The sequence below is a fragment of the Pogoniulus pusillus genome, chromosome 22, assembly GCF_015220805.1.
Source record: "Pogoniulus pusillus isolate bPogPus1 chromosome 22, bPogPus1.pri, whole genome shotgun sequence".
In the NCBI taxonomy this organism is placed as follows: domain Eukaryota; kingdom Metazoa; phylum Chordata; class Aves; order Piciformes; family Lybiidae; genus Pogoniulus; species Pogoniulus pusillus.
In genome coordinates this window covers 9,903,486-9,924,797 of record NC_087285.1, presented here as the reverse complement: position 1 = coordinate 9,924,797, position 21,312 = coordinate 9,903,486, and the positions used below count along the sequence as shown (strand labels likewise).

The 21,312-nt window shown below is 42.2% G+C and overlaps 1 protein-coding gene across 4 annotated transcripts in view; it reads left to right on the top strand.

The window, feature by feature from the left end:
- The window catches only part of FBXW11 (F-box and WD repeat domain containing 11), a 70,151-nt gene that overhangs the window by 4,501 nt on the left and 44,338 nt on the right, over positions 1-21,312 (top strand). The window contains exons 2-3 of one of the 4 annotated variants that reach the window (XM_064161649.1): positions 4,197-4,276; positions 13,724-13,825. The exons of 1 other annotated variant lie outside the window; for it this stretch is intronic. In XM_064161649.1, the coding sequence (XP_064017719.1) occupies positions 13,775-13,825 (51 nt within the window). In that variant the 5' untranslated portion in view covers positions 4,197-4,276; positions 13,724-13,774. The remainder of the gene's footprint in view (positions 1-4,196; positions 4,277-13,723; positions 13,826-21,312) is intronic. 2 more of the 4 variants (XM_064161648.1, XM_064161652.1) reach the window with 2 other exon arrangements.

The following is a 21,312-nucleotide window of genomic DNA, read 5'->3' as shown; positions in this document are numbered from 1 at the left end:
CTTCGGTCGGTCTGTTTCCTTTGCAGTTATCTTGCTTTTAATTTTCAGTAGATGAATTGGCAGAATTGAGAGCTGCACGTCAGATATTGAAGCATGCAGCTGATGGCATGCTTGTCAACTTCCTAACCTGGGGAAAAAGAGGAATGACTAGAGCAGGTATCTAAAGAGGTGGGGGGGTTAGATGGCTGTGTTAAAAAGGCACAGATGAGCCTTTAGGGCAGGGGATGTAAGATCTGTGCTTCTGCACAGGCTGGCAGAGTAACAGTCACATTTCAGAGAGTGCCTGTAGAAGAAAGGATGCAAATCTAAAGAGAATAGATTGCAGTGACTTTGGCAGTGGTGCAGAAAATGGGAAGGAAGAGCTTAAGAAAATGAATTGGAGCAAGACACTCCATCTAGAGCCAGCAATGATGATGAAATGGGTGAAGTGGACAAAGAAGTGTGGAAAGCTGTAGCTTTTGGGAAGGGTTAGGTGAAACAGTGGACTGATCAGGGAACTGGGGTGGTGAAGGGAAGGAGAATACACAAGTGCAGAAAAGAGTCTGAAAAGAACAAAAGTTACCTGCAGCAGCCATGGGTTTATAAAGCTGAAAGAAAACTACAGATGCTTCATTTGCAGGGACAACTCTGAAATGAATTTTTTTTAGTTCTTAATGGAAAGATGTTACAGTTTTTAGTCTACAGACTAAACACTGCTGTTTCACCAGAGGCATTTAAAATCTCATTTGAGATTCAGAGACTTCTTTAGTCTCGCAGTAGTTATATTTTCTAACATTACTACATTTTCCAACCTTTGCAACAATGCAAAGCAAATCAGATGCCTCAGAGAGCGTTCCCTTGCTGCCTGAAATGCACATCTGGTTTCCTGTGTGTGAACACCGCTGGGTAGTGTTCGGGGCCACACATTGCCTCCAAGCTCTGGCTTGGGACCAGGAGGTCCTGAACTATGCTCATAAATCTAGCATCCAGGTGTCACTGGCATGCAATCAGATCTCTGCAGGCACACTGGTGTGTGCCAGCTGTTGGGTTGCTCCCTTAAAAAGTTGTAAGGCACACGTATGCCATTTCAGACGGTGCTGGCTGTATCCTTTAGGCAGAGCCGTTGAACGCTGCTCGAAATTTGGGTCACCAGAGAGCATCGCGAGCAGCATCTCAGGCAAACAAACTGCCTCCTTCCGAGTCGCACCCTTAGAGAGAGTTGGGCTTGCTCTTTGAAGGATGGATGTACCTTTTCATTTCAAGTGTGTTTTCCAAACCACCTTCGCTACCTGTTCAGTCAGCTTGATGTGTGTCTTTTGATGTATTCCGCTTTACCGCGGTGGAGTTTAGAGGTCACTGTTGCTTTGACATTTCCAGCTTCATCTTCCTGTGCTGCTTAGAGTGCTTGTGCAGCAGCCTGCACAGGGAGATTGCTGATGGGTTTAAAATGAAATGGATGTTGCAGCAAACGTGCCAATGTGAGAAGGATGATGTGTGGGAGAGAATGAGAGACTGTGGTTATAAGAGGGCTGCTCTGTAAGAAGTCATTTTTTTTTGGTGCAAGGAAGAAAATAAATTGCAGGCCCGTAAGAATATTTACTGAGTTGTTTAATGCTGATTAATAACAATACTCACGTTCCAGCTTTGTTCTCTGGCGATGTCTTCCTTCTACTAATGCCACTGTTTGTGTTGTTGTATAATCTGATTCCCTGGTTTGTTTTTCATGGTATTGATAGTACTCCATTATTCGCAGAAAATCCACTTTTTCTGGAAAATCCCTTCCTTCCCCAGTTTATTGGTGTGTTTATGAGCTCAGCGGTGTGACATCTGACAGCCTGCTCCGGTCTCCTGTGCTGCTTCCACGCATTTCCCAGTATGAGTCGTGCACAAGCAGATAATGCAAAAATAACTCAATGCCATTTGTATTTTAACAGCAAAAAAGCGCTGACTCCGTTGGGGAACTTAATCTGCTTCTTATGCAGACTAAACTAACAACGGGAGCGTTTGAAGGCATACTGTTTCCTCATTGCTTTGTTAATGCACAAGTTGCATCCCCTCACAAGTTGCATCCCCCAATTCCTACCCCAGGAAATTAAAAGTTTTCAATGGGGATCGAAGAGAAGTTCAACTTCCTGGGCCCATGTTTTCTATGAATACAGGCAGGGATCTGCAAGATATAGATAGGTGCCTGCTCTTCAGAAATAGAGACTGATGTGTTTTTGGGTAAACTGGTAAAAAAAAGCTTTTTGGGTCAACTTCTAGCTGTGGCAACACTACAAGGTTTTGTTTTGCTCATTGACTTGGAGGAAAACCACAACTATATATTCAGTGTTATGTGTTGCGAGGCTGTGCTCCAAGTTTTGTACTGTTGTAGAGTTCTTGAACGTGGAGTTTTGGTACAGAAGACATTGTGATGCTGCCTTGTGTTCTTTGCCTTCTTGTTAGGTCTATGTTTGCGTCATGATCCCCTGCACAATGATACCTTGTTCAAATCTTCTACCCTTTTCAGTCACACCAATTGAAATATTTCAGACAAAAATAGCTACAGGTCTTTGAAAATCCCTGCTGAGAATCTTTGCAGAATTGTGAGTTAAGTTACAATTACATCTTGTATCTGATAGAGAACCTTAGGTAATTCTGTTTGGGCAGTGAAGGACTAGCCAGGGAAACTTGATACTCCAGCTGACTCCCATCCCACCAGTACTTCTCGAGACAAAAATCAGACCTGTGCTCTAACACTTGGAAATACTTTTAAGGAATGGTGATGTGTGCCTCCTTCCAGCAGCCTGCTGGCTCTGTTGTGACTTAGCAAATCAGTACATTTATATAATTTGGGTAGCTGGCGCTTTACTGAGCTATACTGTACTCTCAAAATTCTGAGTCATATGCCTTGACATCTTATCACTTTACTTGGCAGCTTTAAAAATCCCAGATTGGCCATGGTGTCAGGCTTACAGTGCTGCTTTGTCCTTGAGATGTCCCCAGAGTCAACTACTGCTTTACCAGTGGTAGAAAAGCAGAAAGTCACCCCATGATGCTGATGCTCCTTGCTTTGGGTGCCTCTGAGCAGTCAGGGACATGACTGTCCTTACTGAGACAGTTTCTTGGCACAGCTGTGAATGGTGGCAGTTTCTCCCACCCTTCTCTGAGCTGCTGGTGCTTTGGGATTTGGAACATAGTTGTGGAGGCTGTAGAAGGCTTGGTTCAGCTCTCTGGAGCAGCTGGAGAACAGAGAAAAGGGTGAGAGACAGCAGTGCCATATTCCTCTATGGATGCTGCAGCATTATGTTCTAGAAAGCATTGCTGTTGTTTGTGACTGCTGTCAGGGGAAATGTTGTAGGCTGTATCTCAAATGGTTTGAAGATCTGAGTGGAAGGCACAGAGTCTGGTCTCTCTAGGATATGCTTTCTGTTACACACATAGCATGGGCTTTCTGCAGACTTCATCTTCTCTTAGGTGGTGGTGTTAAAGTTGCTTTAAATTAGTCACACTAATTTACACTCAGTATAGTGCTGAGAGCACCAGATGAAGGCCTTTTATCATCTTGCTCGCTAAGAAGTGACTTTTTCTTGTCTTGGGAGTAGCATGCCTTGGCTTACTCTCTTCTAACTCTAGATTGTTTTCCAGAGACACAGCCATACTGAAAACACTTAGATTTCAGGGCTGTCATTCAGATCACAGATGTCTTGAAGGCTGCATCTTTGTGCTGCAGATACATAAGGCAAGTCAGATCATTTTGAGTCTGGAAGCAGGGAAATATTCATTCCACCAATATGCTTTAGAGAATCTATGTGGCAAATTAGGAGAACTATACCAGCCTGTTACTGAAAACTCTGTATTGAAACTGCTCTGACAGTTCATGGAGCAGGCTTGTGAGATTTAAGCTGGTGGTTAAGGCTTTAGCAGTTGCTTTGTTGTTTGCCCTGTAGTTTCTTCTCGTCTTTCTTAGTCGTTGCACAGTGAGCTGTAGCACCAAACCACTCATTGTGCGTTGGGTGATTCAGGGCAGGGGGAAGAGCAATTCCTTGTTGGTAAGTCCGTTTCTCTGTCTTAGATCCACCAATCCGACCAGGCCACTAGGCAGTAGTCAGTACGGACTGGTAAGGTGCCTAGGCTGCCTTGGCTCCTGACAGCAGTAGGAGAACATAATTGGGATTTCGTTCAAGAAAGAAGTAGATACACCAAGCTGAAGATGATTGGCTGCTCTCTTTTAACAGACAAGTCTGAGAAGGAAAGCCCATTCGAATCCCCTTTCATTCTGGATTGGTGGATCTGAAGCCCAGAAACAAAGTTTCAGGTAAGAAGTCACCCTGTACTATATCTTGCTGCTTCCGCTTAGTCGAGTTTGTCCGCACATTCAGTACCTTGCTTTAACTGCTTCATGTCCCTCAAGGGTTAGCTGCTGAGTTTGGAGTGAGAAGGGGCATGTTCAGTAAATACACTTGCAGTTTGTTAGGGAGCTGCATCTCTGATGTGACAGCCAGACCGCGGTGAAGTAGACCTGCCTTCTGCAGAGCTGGAAGGCACTGTCTGTAGGGATAGGCGCACTAAGCAAGTGCTTCACAAATCTTGCTTCTGAAAGGAGAGAGCAGCCCCACCAGTGACTTCAGTGGACACCTCTGTCAAGTTCAGGAAAGTAACAGGTCTCTACTCTGTTTTCTAGTCATGTCCTTTGATGAGCTCATCAGAAACTAAGAGAACTTGTCTAGTTGTTAGCAGTACCAATTCCAGTAGCTTTATCCTACCGAGATGCCATTTGAAATTCTGTTGTGGGCAGCACTTGGAGTCAGCCTTTTAAATCTGCATGAGATTTCAACCTGAAGTTTTGTTCCTAATTGTTTATAGAGTTGTAAGGCAGGGTTTTCATGAGGGTCTTTAAAGTTGCAGTGGGTAGGGAAGTATGGTTGAGTTTGAGGGCAGATCTTTGTGCTCCCTACAACTCCAAAGGAGGTTGGAGCAATGTGAGGGTTGGTCTGTTCTTCCAAGTAGCAAGTGATAGGCTAAGATTAAATGACCTCAAGTGGTACTAGGGGAGGTTTAAGTTGGATACTAGCAGCAGTTTCTTCCTGAAAGGGTTGTGAAGCTGTGCCCAGGGCAATCTTCTAGTCATTGTCCCTGGAGGGACTGAAAAGACTTGGGGTTGTGATGCTGAGGGATGTGGTTTAGCAGTGGGCTTGGTAGTGTTGGGTTAAAGATTGGATTTGATACTCTCAAAGGTCATTCCAGCCTAAATAATTCTCTGAATTCAGTGGTTCTATTTTGAGATGCATTGATCTGAGACTGAGATGACTGTGAAAGGCTATGGCGTATTACCTTAAAGATAAGTATGGAAGGTGTTTGTGTGTTTTAGGAGGGAAAGCCGGGTCTCTGGCTGATTAGAAATTAGAAGCTCTGTGAGTTAGGTGTCTGTGAGCAGGAAATCTGCACCTACCCTAATGCCCAGCTTTATTGTTAGTGCTTTAATGAACTTGGCAACTGACTTCCAAAGTTAGTATGAAGCAATGTGCCTCAATTCCTCTGGATGTTAATAGCAATGACACTGAGCCACTTGAGTCTTCTCTTCTGCAGGCAGATGTTAAAGTGAATGTTAAGACCTCAACATTTCATCTACTGTAGAAGAAACTCTTGTAGGTGCCGTTGATCTCGTGTGTTGTTTTAGCTCTGCGTTTGTTTTGCTGGCATGGTATTCTGCAAAAATGTTACTTGAATTTAATTGCTGAACACATAAATATTGAATTATTTTGCACAAGATACTGCTGATTCCTGGTTTGATTTTCTGAGCGCTTGCATTTTATCTAGTTAGGGTGGAGAGGTCTTGGGCATGCCTTTTTTTTTTAAAGTTTAATCTCTTAACAAAAAATGAGGGAAAATCTAAGGGGAATACTCCTTAACCTCAGTCTGATACATTTCTTGCAATCTCATCTAACCTCAACCCAAGTATGTCCCATACACCAATCAGATTGGCCTTGGAGTTAACACTGCAAAATAACATCTTCCTGTGGAGTCTTTGCTGCTCAGGGTGTGCCCTCTGCTGAAGTGAGAGAACAGGGAGGCAGAAGTGAACTTCTATCTTTAAGGATGAAAAATGAAAAGAGGAAATAATTTAGAAGACACCGAAGGGGGGGGGGGGGGGAAGAGGAAGCATAAATGTGTGCCTCAGGTTTGGAGCCCTGATGTTATAATATTTAATGTCATTTAACTTTCTGAAACAAAGCAAGCCTATCAAAGGCCAGCCTTAGAACAGAGCTGAACTTGAGTGCAAGTGCATGCAGGTTGGAGGCTTAGTTCCTGCCCAGGTTTTGACCCTTAAGTTTCAAAAAGTAAAATGTAAGTCAACAATCAAAGGCTATGTGAATGTTCCTCTGCAACATTTGATGTGCAAACCCTGACTTCACATGTATTTCAGCTCCTCTAGTTCAAGTGCACACTGTCTTCTCTACTGGATTTTTAGCTGGAGTTAATATTATTTTTAGATCGTGTTAGGTCTCCTCATTAATACAGAAAAGAATCTAAGACTTCTTCTAACATCTTGGGCAAATTTTAGTGTTTAACTCACTCAGTTTCTACCATTTCAACTGGCAGTGCTGGGTCCTCTTTTCTGTGTTTCTTTTCACCTCAGTTATGATTTACTACAAGCAGGTGTGCTGCTGTGGGTAGATGTCTTTAACACCTTTGTTCCTGCTGCCTAAGAGCATAGAAAGGCATTTCTCTTTTAAAATGGCCTGTTCTATCTAACATAAGGTGTGCTAATACAGCAAGAAATTATATCACAGTTTTGGAGTTGGAAGCTGGGGAAATTTGGATGTACCTACATAAAAGAGGCAAGGGTTAATGAAATCCTGTGTGTACTGGAAAATGTAGCTGATTTTGGTTAACATCCAGAGTGATCTCTGTAAACATACTAGGATTTTCTTCCTAGTCTTTTGTATCTTCCTGAAAACGAGCTACTGCATCTCCTGGGCCTTATCCTGATGAATAAATTATGATGGCGTAAGATTGTTGTTATATTCAAATAAATCATTTAATCTTTTCTCTACTGAACCCTTATTCCTTTTGTAGCATTCATTTTGTTGTAGCAAACACACTCTTTGATCTTCAGGAGCAGAGTGGGACTGCGTTATCGATCACCCTTCTGTGAATTCATTGTCCTATCTAGAAGAACGGTGTGGTAATGAGGAGTATTTGTTTGATAAACTATTTCCCCTTTGTCTTGCTTCAGTTTTCCTGATTCCTCACTTCAGTGTTTTTCCCCAAATGCAAGAAGCTTACATGTGGATCTTGAGTGGCTGTTGGAAGGCTGCAGCATTAAGCAGTTTATATTTTGAATGGCAATCATTTAACTAAATAGATCTTTTTTTTTTTTTTTTTTTTGGATGGAAGTGTGACTCAGTTTTTGTCCACACTTAATTTTTTTAGAGTGATCTGGTAACACAGGAATAATCAAAACCATTTCACAAGTTAAAATGAGTTTGCTGCTCTGTGGATGCATATTTTTGAAACATTCACTTCTGCATTTGTAGTTCGTCGACAGAAATGCCACAGTAAATTACATCAAACCCAACTTTCTTGACCTGAGAATACAGTCCTTGTTAAATCAAAGCAGAACACTTGAATGCATATCTAAAACCCTGTGGGTTCTGAATTGCGTTGTCCAAATGGCACTCAAACAGCCTTCCAAATCAGGCACTCAAGACTAGACGTGAGGTTGCACTTTGGATGTGGAAAAGGTAGTGATGTGATGGCACCAACTGCAGCAAAGTTGTATGGAGCATGTGAATACACTGCATCTCTCAAGGGACAACTTGGTTTTGAATTGAGAACAGGAGGAGTGCAAAGTACTGCTATTGATCTGATGTAAATTCCTTTTGGTTTTGAATACCTCGGTGAAGATCTTCAACGCTGTGCCAAAACGTGCAGCGTAGTGAATGTGTTGCTGTGCCAAGCCAGGCTGTCACTTGTGGAACACGCGTATTTGTGCTACGTGCATGCCCCCACACTTGGTTTCTGATTAAGTATTCACACTGAAGAGTATATTTTGACATTTTTACTTTTCCACCTCTTGCAAATATTATTCCTGTGTCTAGTTGGTTCGACACTGTTCCGCTTGTCACTATTTTGAATGAGTAACTTGAGGTAAAAACACCAGGTAAGATCTGGAGGGTATCTGAGCTAGTAAAATGGGATGGAGTTTGAGTAGTTGGCTGCTATACTCTGCTGAGTGTAAAATAATACTGAAGGCCTTTAAACAGTGCAACTGCTTTGTATTTTTATAATGTCTTATTGTGGTTATTGCTGGTTTTATTTTAGAAACTTAAGATCTGAGCTTGATAATAAATCTGACTTTCAGAAAGTCATACTCTCTAACTTTATTTTTCAGAGTACCCCTTATTTGCAGCATTAAATATGAGCTAGTGGGAGATGTCTGTCATTCCCAGCTGTAGAGAAGGTTTTACCTAACAGAAGTTACCCCATGGATTTATCAAGTCCTAATGGAAATAAGAATCAATTCTTTTGGTCTAGGCCTAAATCAGAATAAATTAAGCATTGAATGACCTATGTTGAACAGCATGTGACTTTCTTCTAACTAAAAACCTTAAGAGAATTCAGAATGAAGGTTGAAATTTCTGTGGTTGTACCTTTTCTTGCCAGTCCCAATCTCTATTCATAGTTCTGTGAACACCCAGAACATGAATTAACCTTACAGAGGAACTGGTTTGTTATCACAAGAAATCTGAGGAAAAGATTTCAAACTTTAGGATGTGTAAACTTGAACGATTTTTTAGGTTCTCATGTCCAGTTTTGTTCTGTAATAAACCATGTAAGAATGTATCAAAAGAAGAAAGGGCTGCATCAAAAGCAGTGTGAGCAGTGGGACAAGGGAGGGGATTCTGTCTCTCTGCTCTAGTGAGATCCCACCTGGAGCACTGCATCCAGTTCTGATGCGCCCAGCATAAGAGGGACATGGAACTGCTGGAGGAGGAGACCACAATGATCAGCGACATGCTGGAGGACCGCTCCTATGGGGTTAGGCTGAGGAAGTTTGGGTTGTGCAGTCTGCAGAAGCAGAGATTCCAGGGAGACCTCAGAGCAGCCTTCCAGTAGCCGAAGGGTGCTACAGGAGAGCTAGGGAGGGACTTTTTGCAAGGAAGGGCCTGTAGTGACAGGATGAGGGAAATGGCTTTGTCTCTGTGAGGGAGCATGAGGGGAGATCTAGAGTGAAGACTAGGGAGAAACTCTTCAGAGTGAAGGTGGTGAGACACTGGAACAGGTTGCCCAGGGAGCTTGTGGATGCCCCCTCCCTGGAGGTGTTCAAGGCCAGGTTGGATGAGACCTTGAGCAACTTAGTCTAGTAGAAGGTGTCTCTGCTCATGGCAGGGGGGTTGGAAGTAGATAATTTTCAAGGTCCCTGTTGTAGGAGGATCAAATGAATGTATTTTGTAATGCTTCTTGGAAATGGATGGAGTCAGTGAGCACCTTCGTTTGGTTTGCTGTATCACTCTTTGAAATTCCAGAATTCCCCTCCCATGCCAGTCCTTTCTGGGCTCTGCTTAGAAACTGATTTTCAAAAAGGAAGGATATTTATGTATTAGTTCCATTAGAAACTAATCACAGACTACAGGCTGTATTAATTTCTTGAGCAATTTAGTGAGCTTTCTAGGATAAATGTCGATTAGATTTTGTTTATTTAAGGGGTGATAAAGTGCAAGGGTTTTTGTTTGGATATTATTTCAAATTAACTGCATTGAAAGGTTTCTGGACATTTTGCAGTGCTTTAATGAAGTAACAGAGCTGTTCACTTAGGAGAAGTAACAGGCAAATGAAAACTTTGGATGATTTAGGAGCTGATAATTTGAAGTTTTTTGTGGTGTCTCTATCCTAAAAGTTGGCACCTGCAAAGTTGATTATTGGAAGAATGCTACTGCGTTCTCTACTGTTCATGTAAAGAGGCATCTGATCTTTTAAGATATTTTGCTCTTTTACTGATGCTACTAAAAATGTATAGTTTAGAAGCCAAATGCAAGCATTTGGTTTCTTAATGTTGAGGTCCAAGATTGAAATGTAAGTCTTGAGAGGTAATTCCTGAAGCTGGACCATCAAAGCAGGTCTTAGGTATAGAATGCAGTGGGATGAAGGGTAATTGTTTGAAATTAGAGAAAGGTTGATTTAGATTGGACATTAGCTCTTTACCACGAGGGTCCTGGAACACTGCAACAAGCTGCCCGGGTCAAGGTCAGGGTGGACAGGGCTGTGAGCAGCCTTATCTGGTGGAGGATGTGCCTGCTGACTGCAGGGGTGTTGGACTGGATGACCTTTGGAGCTCCCTTCCAGCCCCAAACATTCTATAATTCTATAGTAAAGTTAATGTATAGATCTTTCCAAACTTAAGACATCTAAAAGGTCAGAATGTGGGTTTCTCTACTTGTTTTTGTTCTTTCAGTATCATAAAGCAGTAAAGGCCCTTCCACCTGCTTGCTTTCTCCCCTGCAAGTAGTTCAGATGAGCACGGGGTATAATGGCATGAGCCGGTTAAAACCCTGCACTGCAAATTAGTTTGTTCCTTACAAGCAAGAGTTTTCTTTGCTCTAATTTTAATCATGTATGGTGGGATGGCCACTGCCTTACATGTGCATTTAATATTGTGCCCATTTACCAGGGTCATTTTCCCTTCCCCAAGCTTCATTAAGTGTTGCTGTGGCTCCCTAGGATCCTGAGGAGAGGTGGGTGGGAAGTGACTTCATAAGTTCAGACTCATTAGGCAAAAATTAGATTTTGAATACACTATTGTGCTTTCATTTCTGACAGTTCCTGTGTAAGCAGGGTCAAGCAGTAACATGTCAGTGAAGCACACAAATATTGGCACATTCCTATTCTAGTGTGAAGTAGAGTGCACTATTTAATTAGTGGTATTGTGCAAGATCATTGCTGCAGCTGACCGTCCAGTGGGTTTTAGAAAGCCTTTCATTCAGAGCTTCCTAATACTCTGGAAAGGTTTGTGTGTGGCTTAAGCATGGCATGGAAATGGCCTCTGTCCAGTGGATTTTAAAATAATTTAAAGCTCCCCATATTTACTTAGCTAGAGTTAAAGAAAACCCACTTCCCAAAAGAAAGCTTGACTTAGTAACAGCTGCTTTTAGCTTTTACTTGATGGGCTCCTGTAGGTGCAGAATCATTACAGATTATATGCACAGCTTTGTGTATGTGATCTGAAAATTTGAGAAGGGAACTTGGTTGTTTATTGACCAGTGACTTTTACTAAGTGGTATGAGCAGCATGAACAGTTTCACTGGGCCTGCAGCTTTACAGTGGTAGAAATTTATCTTAGCTTTAACAATTGTCTGTAGTGTTGCACTGAAATTCTGTAATGCAGTGCTACAGAAACGCCATTCAGGTGTTATGCCAAATGAAATTAAGTAGTGAAACAGATTAAAAAGGATGGTATAGGCTTGCTTTAAAGCAGGCCAAGTGCAAGATGCTACACCTGGGTTGGGGCAATGCCAAGTACAAATCCAGACTGGGCCTTGAGTGGCTGGAGATCAGTCCGGAGGAGGAGGACGACTTGGGGGTGTCAGCTGATAAAAAGCTCAACATCAGCCAGCAATGACTTCTTGCAGCCCAGAGGTTCATAGAACTGCTGGAGCAGGTCCAGAGGAGACCGTGAGGTTGATCAGAGGGCAGGAGAAGCTTCTTTAGGGGCACATACTGAGAGATTTGGGGCTTTTCAGCATGGAAAAAGAAGGCTCTGGGGAGACCTTAGAGCAGCCTTTCAGTACCTGAAGGGGCCACAAGAAAGCTGGAGAGGGACTTTTTACAAAGGCTTGTAATGATAGGACGACAGGGAATGGATTGAAGCTTGAGGAGGGCAGATGCAGGGTGTGGATTAGGGAGAAATTCTTCAGAGTCAGGGTGGTAATAAGACAGTGAAGCAGGTTGCCCAGAGAAGTTATTGATGCTCCCCTGGAAGTGTTCAAAGCCAGGTTGGATGATGCCTTGAGCAACCTGGTCTAGTGGAAGGAGTTTTTGCCCATGGTGGGGGCTTGGAACTAAATGATCTTCAAAGTCCCTTCCAACCTATGTATCTATGAAAATTGTCTGCATAAGATCTGGCATCTTCCAACGTCATGAGCAGTTGGTTTGACCAGTGACTAAAAATTGTGTGGTTGTTATCTCATTGACATTAAGATAGTTTGACTATCTTAGAACAGTTCTGGGAAGTAAGTTTTGAGGGGTTGGCACTAGCTAAATGAAAAGTCACGTTTCTCTAAACTTGCAGTGAGGAAGTCTTAATAATATAAAGGAAGTATAAATCAAGTATATGAGGAATAGTACAATACAGCAGTAACAGGTTTGTTTTTACCTCACTACATAAGGTGTGTGCACCCACTCATCACATGCCAAGAGCATAGTACAGGATTCCATATGGAATCACAACCTTCCTGCTGGATAACAGGAGATGGTTCCTGTGTGTTTTGATGTTGCTAAGGTGATTCTTCTGTTTTTCCTTTAATATCTCTCCTTAGCATGGAGATGAAAATAAACTTTCTTTTGTTTTATTCATAAGATACCAAAGAAAGAAAAAAGTTTTTAACCTCTGGAGCTCTCTTCGTGACTGGTGCAAACTCATAAACTGCTTTCCATGAATCTTCACTTTGGTTTCTCCTTTTTTGACTGTTCTCTGTTGAGCTCTTCTTGTAGAGGTTTGGTATTTGTTACAGCTAACTTGGAATCCCGTATAAAAACTATTGAAAGCTCAGTGGGTGCCACATTTCCCTTTCACTAACTCCTTCTGATGATTAGTAGTGTGTGTGGTACTCTGGAAGAGGAACTGGGAAATCATGTTGTGGGGCTCTAAAAGCTTTGGGGAATCTGCATCAGATTTCTTCAGAAAAGGAAAAAAAGGACCCCAGTTTTTTCCTAAGTTGTAGTGTGGAGTCTGGTAGTTAAAGCTGGTTGTTTCTGGCTTGGGTGGTGGTTCGAGTAATAATACGTAGTTAGGGTAAAATTCAGGTTTAGGATACCCTCAATGGATAATCCAACCTTTTTCCCCCCAATAACCCATTTAATCAGGACACTATTCTGCATCTTGACTAAGCAGAACTTGGTGTTGCAATTAAAACTTAGCTAGGCATGGTTCTTCTCCAGAAAGGAGTTGTCAGTATCCCAGTATGTGGGTTGTAACCTCAAAAGTTCACCTTGGCTTTGCTGTGGGAATAAGTAAGTTCAAATTATTTGAGAAAGTTGAGGCAGAGCAAGGTGCCAAACCTTAATTACCAAAGCTCCTCCAGGTTGTATTCTGAAGATGTGCCACTCTAATGAAAAGCTCCTGCACTTGTTCCCCAAGGGTGGCTGCACAGGCACAAACTTCCCAAGCAGTTGTGGCCAGGATGGTTTGCTGAGTGAGGAAGGCATCTTCCCCCACTGCAGCAGAACTTCTGGTGGTAGCAGTGTGTGGATGGACCCAAACTGTAACAACCCTGATACTACTGGTAGAGAGCTAAATTATTAATCTGGTGACATGGGTGCAAATGAGGAACATGAGATTGTTCTCCTTGTCAGACCAGAGGGATGGCTTGTTTCTGAAAAGGATCTTCAGTCGTTATTTTACCCTTGGCCACTAACCCTGTGATTACTGTAGATATAACATAGATAAGTACCCACGTTAACATACTAATGAGTTGCCTGCCTTGAGTGATTTGTTGTGGCATCTAACCGCTTCTTCTCTTCCTTCCTTTTTGTCACCCTGCAGTGTTCTGTGCCAAGGTCTTTGTGGCTAGGCTGCTCCAACCTGGTAGAGAGCATGTGCGCACTGAGATGCCTGCAGAGCATGCCCAGTGTCAGATGTCTCCAGGTGCCTTTCTTCTTTCTTGTTGTAAATGTTATGCGTATGCTGTTGAACATGTGTTTAAACTCTCAGGACTCTGTTTTAATCGAATTGTTAAGTCTGCTAAATGTTTTTGGTGTTTTGGTTTTTTTTTTTTCCTGCCTCCTTTTCTGAAAGCTTCTACTTAACTGCATTGTAGGAGTCAACCTTAAGAGGGCTTTTCTGTACAGTAGGCTCCGGGGGTGGGGGGTGGGTGGGAGAGCGTTTGTGTTTTATTGCCTGTTTTCTGAAGTTGTGATATAAGTAGCATAGTTGTGCATGTTGCCTGCTACCTTTTGCTTTCTTGTTTAATTGAAAAAAAAAACCATAAATGAGCTTTGCCATTTCTCTTAACTTACAATGAACTGACCAGCCTGTAATATTTGTCTGATTTCATGTAGAACGGATAAGCTTTTTGTTTTCTACTAAGTGTGGTCCTGGTTACAGCCTTATATTACTGTTATTGGCAAGTTTGAATGTAGAATAGTTAACACAGAGTCCTGGAGCCCTTTATCTTCCTTTGTTAGTTTAGCTTTTAAAGGAAAAGAACAAGGGATGGGGGCTTACTCTGCACAGAAGACCACTAAATCTCAAGTTCTCTGTTTTTCTTCTAGTAAGCTGTTAATGCTGAGCCTGCATAATTTGTAGATGAGGGAGTTGCTGCTATTTCTTCATTGTTTTGGGAGGGATTGGAACGGATAAAAAGAGGGATTTTGATACCAGTTAAAAATATTGAACTCTCAGGATATTTGCCTTGGAGAGAAGGTGCAGAACTGTGGGGCAACTGTGTGGTGCTTCCTAAAGTACTTTGGAATGTAAAGTTTTTAGCAGGACATAACTAGTATTTAGTACTGTCTTTTCTGATAGCCTTAGTCAGTAGCTCAGTCTTTCATGTGTACAAACCCACTACTTTAAATTGCTTTTTGTGAATGGAAACTTAAATAAGAGTTTTGTTTGCAGTCTGTCTGAGTTCAGACAGTGGATAACCTGAGTGTCTTACCTTAGGGCGTGACAATTCATTTCAAAATCTCTTGCCTTCAGAATGTGGCCATTTGAAGTTCCAGCAAATTTGTGTTTCAGAACTAAAAAATCTTTCAAAATTCAGATAAACATCTTTTCCTGGTTGAATGCTTTGTGTTTCAAGTTTTGAAATACTATTCAAAGAGTATGTGTGTGGGAACCGTGACCGAGATAAACATAGAGAGGGATAACAGGAGTAGAGATTGGCAGTACCAAGTAATGCTTATGGGAGATGCTTATAGTTGTGACAGGGCAAAGTCACAGAGGTTTGGTATCTGTCTTGGAAGTATTTATAAGCTAATTATAATACAGAAACTTCTGATCTTTCTCTGATCCTGAGGATTCCCCCCCTCACTGGAAAAGCAAAATCTTTCTCAGTAGGAATTTAGATTTTTTTTTTTGTTCTGGAATGTAACTCTCTCAGTGGCCATGGAGCCTCTAAGAATTCTTCAGCAAGCCATCATAGTTGATTTTAAGATGGATTGTGATGGGATGGAGTCTGGTGGGATGAGTCAGTAATTGGTGCAAGGCTTGTTGGTGAATTTTGGTGAGGGATGTGAGCAGTAAGCTGGTCGCAGTTGCTGCTGCTCCTCGATGTAGATGTAGTTGCAATCCTACACTGTCTTGCTTAATTTTTTTGCCTCCTCTCTTACCTAACTTTTGAACTTCTGACTTGTGCCTAATTGAATTTAACAGTTTGAGAACTGTTTCAGGCTAGGAGCAGTTTTGCTGTCAGTTGCTGCCTTTTCAGTGGTAGGTGTAGATTTTAGTTTCATGGACTACAAGCATTGAAGGAGATGAGGTACTAGATTCCCACACAAGGAATTTTGGAGGCTTTGTCAGACTTGGGGCTCCCTATCAGTTTCAGGTTCCCTGCTGCTCCAAATGCCTTGTTTGGGAATTGCAAGGACTCTTCTTGATGAATCTGAGAACATTATGACCACCCCAAGTGTCTTACAAATCAACTGTTTGCAAGCATCTCATCAGCATGTCATGGCAAAGCAATTCTTTTTTTTCCTCCAACTAGTCTTTTTGCTGAAACAGTATTACTGACAGAAAAATCTGTGTAATCAATTGAAGTAGTAGCAAACCTCTTTATTATGAAGTCTTGTTTTCTTTCCGCCACAGTATCAGTAGGTGCATAGTAGTTAGCTGTCAATTGGAGAGGTGAAAGCTCAGAGCAGGCTGGGCAGTAGTATGACAAACTCCTGTTGACTAATACTTATTGCAAGATAAAATACTGACTAGTTTGTTCATGAAGGTGCTGCTTTCTACACAAGAGTTTTGGAAAGCTGTTAGCACTCAAATGCGGTGTCATACCTGGTCCAAACCCATAGCTGGTGTGGCTGTTCTGTGGGAGGTTCTAAAACCTGTGTTGTTTTCTGGAATTGTTATGGATCTGTTCTGTCAACTGTCATGGAAGCCACATTGGAAGTACCAGTTAATTTGTGTGAGTTTTTTGCTCCACACGCTTGTAGGAATTCAACAGTCCCAGAAGATTTTAAACTCTAGGTCTGGAGCCTTCAGCAGAGGAAGGACATGGATCTGATGGATGAGTCCAGAGGAGGCCACAAAGATGATCAGAGGGCTGGAGCACCTCTCCTGTGCAGACAGGCTGAAGGAGCTGAGGTTGTTCAGCCTGAAGAAGAGGCTCCAGAGAACCTAATAGTGGCTTTCCAGTACCTGTAGGGGGCCTCTGAGAAAGCTGGAGATGAACTGTTTACAAAGGCCTGTAGTGATATCACCAGGGGCAATGGTTTGAAATTAGAAAAGAGCAGATTTGGATTGGATGTTAGGAACAAGCTCTTTACCATGAGGGTGCTGGAACACTGCAACAGGTTGCCCAGGGAGGTAGTTGAGGCCCCATCCCTGGATGTATTCAAGGGACCCTCACATTTGACCCTTCTGGATGTTGTAGGGCTTGAGGCTTTCCTCCTGCCTGTGCATCCTGATGGGTTGTTTACAGAATAAGAGGGATGACTACCTTAAACTGCTACCTGTAGAGTGCACCACTTGGGATGCAGTAGAAAGCCTTGTTAGTTTAAATTTTGTTCCAAAATAAAGACTTTAAAAAAAATATATTTTTTGTAGAACTACAAGGAGGAGTAAGAATTTTTGAATATCTTTTAAATAAATCTCCCACAGATGCTTAGAACAAGAAGGGTTCTCTTTTCCATTGCGTGACTCAGTGACATCCGAAGGGGAACCTGGAAGTGAAAGTGGCACCAGCTGTTTTTCCCCATTTCTTATTTTTGGTACCACAATTTGCCCTTCTTTGTTTGCTGAGCTGTAAACCCTCAAATGAAAACAGGCAGGGCATAAATACAAGGAGGTCTTTGTTGTATGGCATTCAATTAGTGTAATGATGATTAATAGGAAGTTTAAGATGGGAAATAGAGAAGCCCTTCAATGACTCACTGAAGTTATCTGGGAGTTGTATCTGTTATCTGTGTGTGTTGGATGTGTAATTAGTGAATAGACCAGAAAGAGGTTGGGGGAAGGCCCCCTAATCTTAAATCTGGAGCCTTGTAGAATTTCTTTGGGAAGCTTTATTCGATCTTAATGTTGTTTCAAGTGTTTAGGCTTCAAAAGTAATCTATTATCAGTCTAAAATAAGAAAGCAGAGATTAGGTTTGCTCTTGCCTTTCCAATCATAAACCCTATGTAGGCTCTTCTCAGATGGAGCAGAGGAGACTGAGAGATGACCCCATTCGTGTTTATAGAGATGCAAAGGGCAGTGTTGGAAGGACAGAGCCAGGCTCTGATCAGTGATGCCCAGTGACGGGACAGGGGTCAGTAGGTGCAAGCTGGAGCAGAGGAGGTTCCACTGGAACGTAAGGAAAGACTTTGCCACTGTGAGGGTTTCAGAGCCCTGGAGCAGGCTACCCAAAGACGATGTGGAGTCTCCTTCTATGGATGCCTTCCTGTGTGACCTGCTCTAGGTGATCCTTCTCTGGCAGGGGGGTTGGACTCAATCTCTGGAAGTCCCTTTTAACTCCTACCATTCTGTGATAGCTTAAATACCAGTTCATAGTACTGAAACTACTAGATTCTGAGGCCTTATTTGTAACTACTTGATTAATGATGCTTTTGAGCAAAGGGGCTTACCATTGTGAATTTGGTTTTGAATAGCTCCTGTTTTCATCCTCTTTGATATGGACTTGACATCAAGATTAAGAGCATACTGGTCTCTTATTTAGGTGTTTGGAGAAACTGGTTCTGTTAGCTAGCAGTTGTGTAATGCAGCCATATGGATACATCATCTTCCCTAGCTTCATCCTCGTGAGGTGTTGCAGTGGTTTTGAACATCCACTGTCATGCTGGTTTGAGAAATAGCTGTATCAGCCCCATCAAGCAGAGGGAAATGTCCACTGTGCTTGGTTCTGGAAGTAAACATCTCCAGTGTGAACTGAAAACTAATCATTAAGCAACAGAAGATAAGTGCTCAAACATGGCTTTGAATTTTTGCATAATTTAAGATGTGATAAGATAGTGCTTGGGCAATAAATTATTAGATGTAATGAAATTAACCTGTTAACCAAATAGCTCTCAGCCTACTCTCCCTTTTCTCTAAGTCACACTTTTTCCTTCATGATGTTGGTTGGCTGTTTGTTTTTTTTTAAACAGAGATCATTGTATCTATCTGCTAAAACTGCTATTTTGTTCTTGCTTGTTTAGACCTCCCCTCTCAATGTTCTGGGCTTTTTCCTACACCTTCCCGTGTATGATCCTTAAAGTTTCCAGAATACCTCATTCTGTCTATGTTCTCTTCACAATGGGGAGTATGTAGCTTGGAAGCTCTGACAGAGCACCCATTCACTACAGGAACATGAAACTTCATTTCTAGACCTTCCAGTGTGAGAAGTCATCTTCTTTCACTAGAGGCTAGATCTTGATATTCATAGTTTTCTCACACTCAAAGCTACCTGAGTCCTCCCAGCTTGTTCTCCCAGTGGTCTGTAGACTTGTGATAGTGCACTTCATTTTACCTGTCTTTTGCCCTTGACTAGTGCACAACGAGTGCCTAACTCTATAGCTTTTCCTTGCTCTGCGTTTTCATTCTTATACCACGTGTCCTGGTAATGGACAAGCAGTAGGAAGGTGACATTTCCTTCCTGCCAGTGTCATCCCTGCTTATTGATTAAAACAAGGCTGTATTGATTGACTTTCTGTAGCTTTCTTCCCAAATATGTGGTCATAAAAGCCATTAGAATTGGCCAGTTCATAGTTTATTGCCATTCGGAAGCATTCAGTGCTTATGAGTGGTAAGTGGAGTTCTGGAGCATTAGAGTTTGAATATTTGTTCCTTGCAATAGCATTTCCTGCAAAGGAAATGATTTATTAGCAGTGAGAAATTACAGCTGAGCTGAGGCCTGAAGAAGGGAGTTTGTCTATTGATATGATTTAACATTAACTTGCTTCAGCTTCTGTTTGTTATTCCTTACTAACTGTGAGCTTCTGTTGCTTGATATTTCTGTTCAGATGTTAGAAGGAAGTACAACAATGGAGACTAGAGTTGAAAATAACCTGTAAGTGAAGACTTTTGAATTCTGGCTTAATGACACAAAAACTTCATCTGTTGTTCCCAGTACGAATTCAGACACGGATGTGATGCAGTGTTCTTTAAATGCCACTGAGTGCAGGGGCTGCATTCTGCTGAACCCTTTCCCTGTGGTGCATGAAATGACAAATGGGTGGGTGATGAATAGCCTGGTGCTGTGTTGTCTGCACCCTTTTGAAAATGTTATTCTTCTATGCAGCTGTTCAAAAGAGTTCTCCTACCCAGACAACTGCTTTGCTTCTTCTCTTAGGTTTGAAGTCATTTACAAATACTTCTTTGACATGTTTTCTGGTATTTTGCCTCAAAACAGTGAGGTTGTTACCATTTCTCTTTTGGAAGCAGTCCAACAGGTCCATTAAAAAGAAATACATATTTGATTCCTTTTCATTACAGGAACAGAATGTTCTCTCCAATATCTGAAATATTTGGGCTTGTTCCTCCAGTTTAAACAGACTTCTTTGAGGCAGGAAACTTTAAAACTAAGCTTAGTAGTGTAGCAGCAATTAAAGGTACTTAAAGGCTGCTGTCATGTTGTGCAGTGATTGGATTTTAGTTTCAGCAGTTTTTAATAGTATCTGTGTTTTGTTATTTTTCAGTTCATAGTCTGTATGTGTTGCAGACTCTGAGGACTGATGTGGCAGCTCGGCGTTAGCTGCATGTAGTTGTGTATCCCAGGCTGAATCAAAAGCAGTGTGAGCACCTCTGCTCTGGTGAGACCCCACCTAGAGCACTGGATCTAGTACTGATGCCCCTAGAATAAGAGTGACATAGAACTGTTGGAGTGGGTCCAGATGAGGCCATGAGGATGGTCAGAGGGCTGAAGAACCTCCCCTATGAAGACAGGCTGGGGCTGTTCAGAGTGGAGAAGAGAAGGCTCCAAAGAGGCCTTGGAGCAGCTTTCCCAGGACGTGCAGGGGGCCGCAAGAACACTGGGGAGGGACTTTTGTACAAGGGCTTGTAGTGATAGAACAAGGTGCTTGAGGAGGGCAAGTTTAGACTGGAGATTAGAGAGACATTCTTGACAGTGGGAGTGGTGAGACACTCGAACGGGTGGTCCAGAGAGGTTGTAGATGCCCCCTCACCTGGAAGTGTTCAAGGCCAGGTTGGATGATGCCTTGAGCAGTCTGGTCTAGTGGAAGGTGTCTCTGTCACGGCAGGGAAGTTGGAACTAGGTTATCTTTAAGGTCCATTCCAACCTAAACCATTCCATAAATCTACATTGCAAATATTTTGTAGATGGTAATATTGCATTTTATTAGCTCCTCTCTTGTGCTCAGACATCCTGGTGGTCTCCTGCAGACCACACTCTGATATCCCAATGTACTTTTTGTTGTGGAGTGCCTGATACTGGGGCTGGTGTTCTGGACGCATTCCCAGGAGAGCTGGGTATAGCTCTGGCTGCAGTCTCCTGCAGTGCCATCAGCTTGTGGTGCTTCCTGCTAGTGTGGCCATGGCTTGTTTTTAGGTCTAGACACGAGTGAGATAAGATGTAAAATGCATGGGTTGTTTTTTTTCCTAAGCATGGTTTATTATCTGAAGGAAAGTGTTATGATAAGCACTTTTTGCAGTCATCTTTTGTGTGTCTGAGTGCTTTGAGCTTTATGACTTTAATAATTAACTAAGCCTGTTTGTTCTTAGCAGTGAGAAGAGACCTTCTCTATATTGGGTCAATTTGTATGGTTTATATTTAAGGAGGAGAGAGTGGTTACTTAGTAGATTACATTAAACTTCAGCCAGTGAGCTGGTATTGATCCATGAACTGAGCTCTTCTTCTTGAGTTTCCTTAGCTGAGGAGCGGAAGTGTGTTCCCTGGTGGCAGGAGAGTAGTAAATGGAGTAAATCTCTGTAGATTTTGGTTCCTGATGTTTTTTCCCCAGACATGACATACACCACT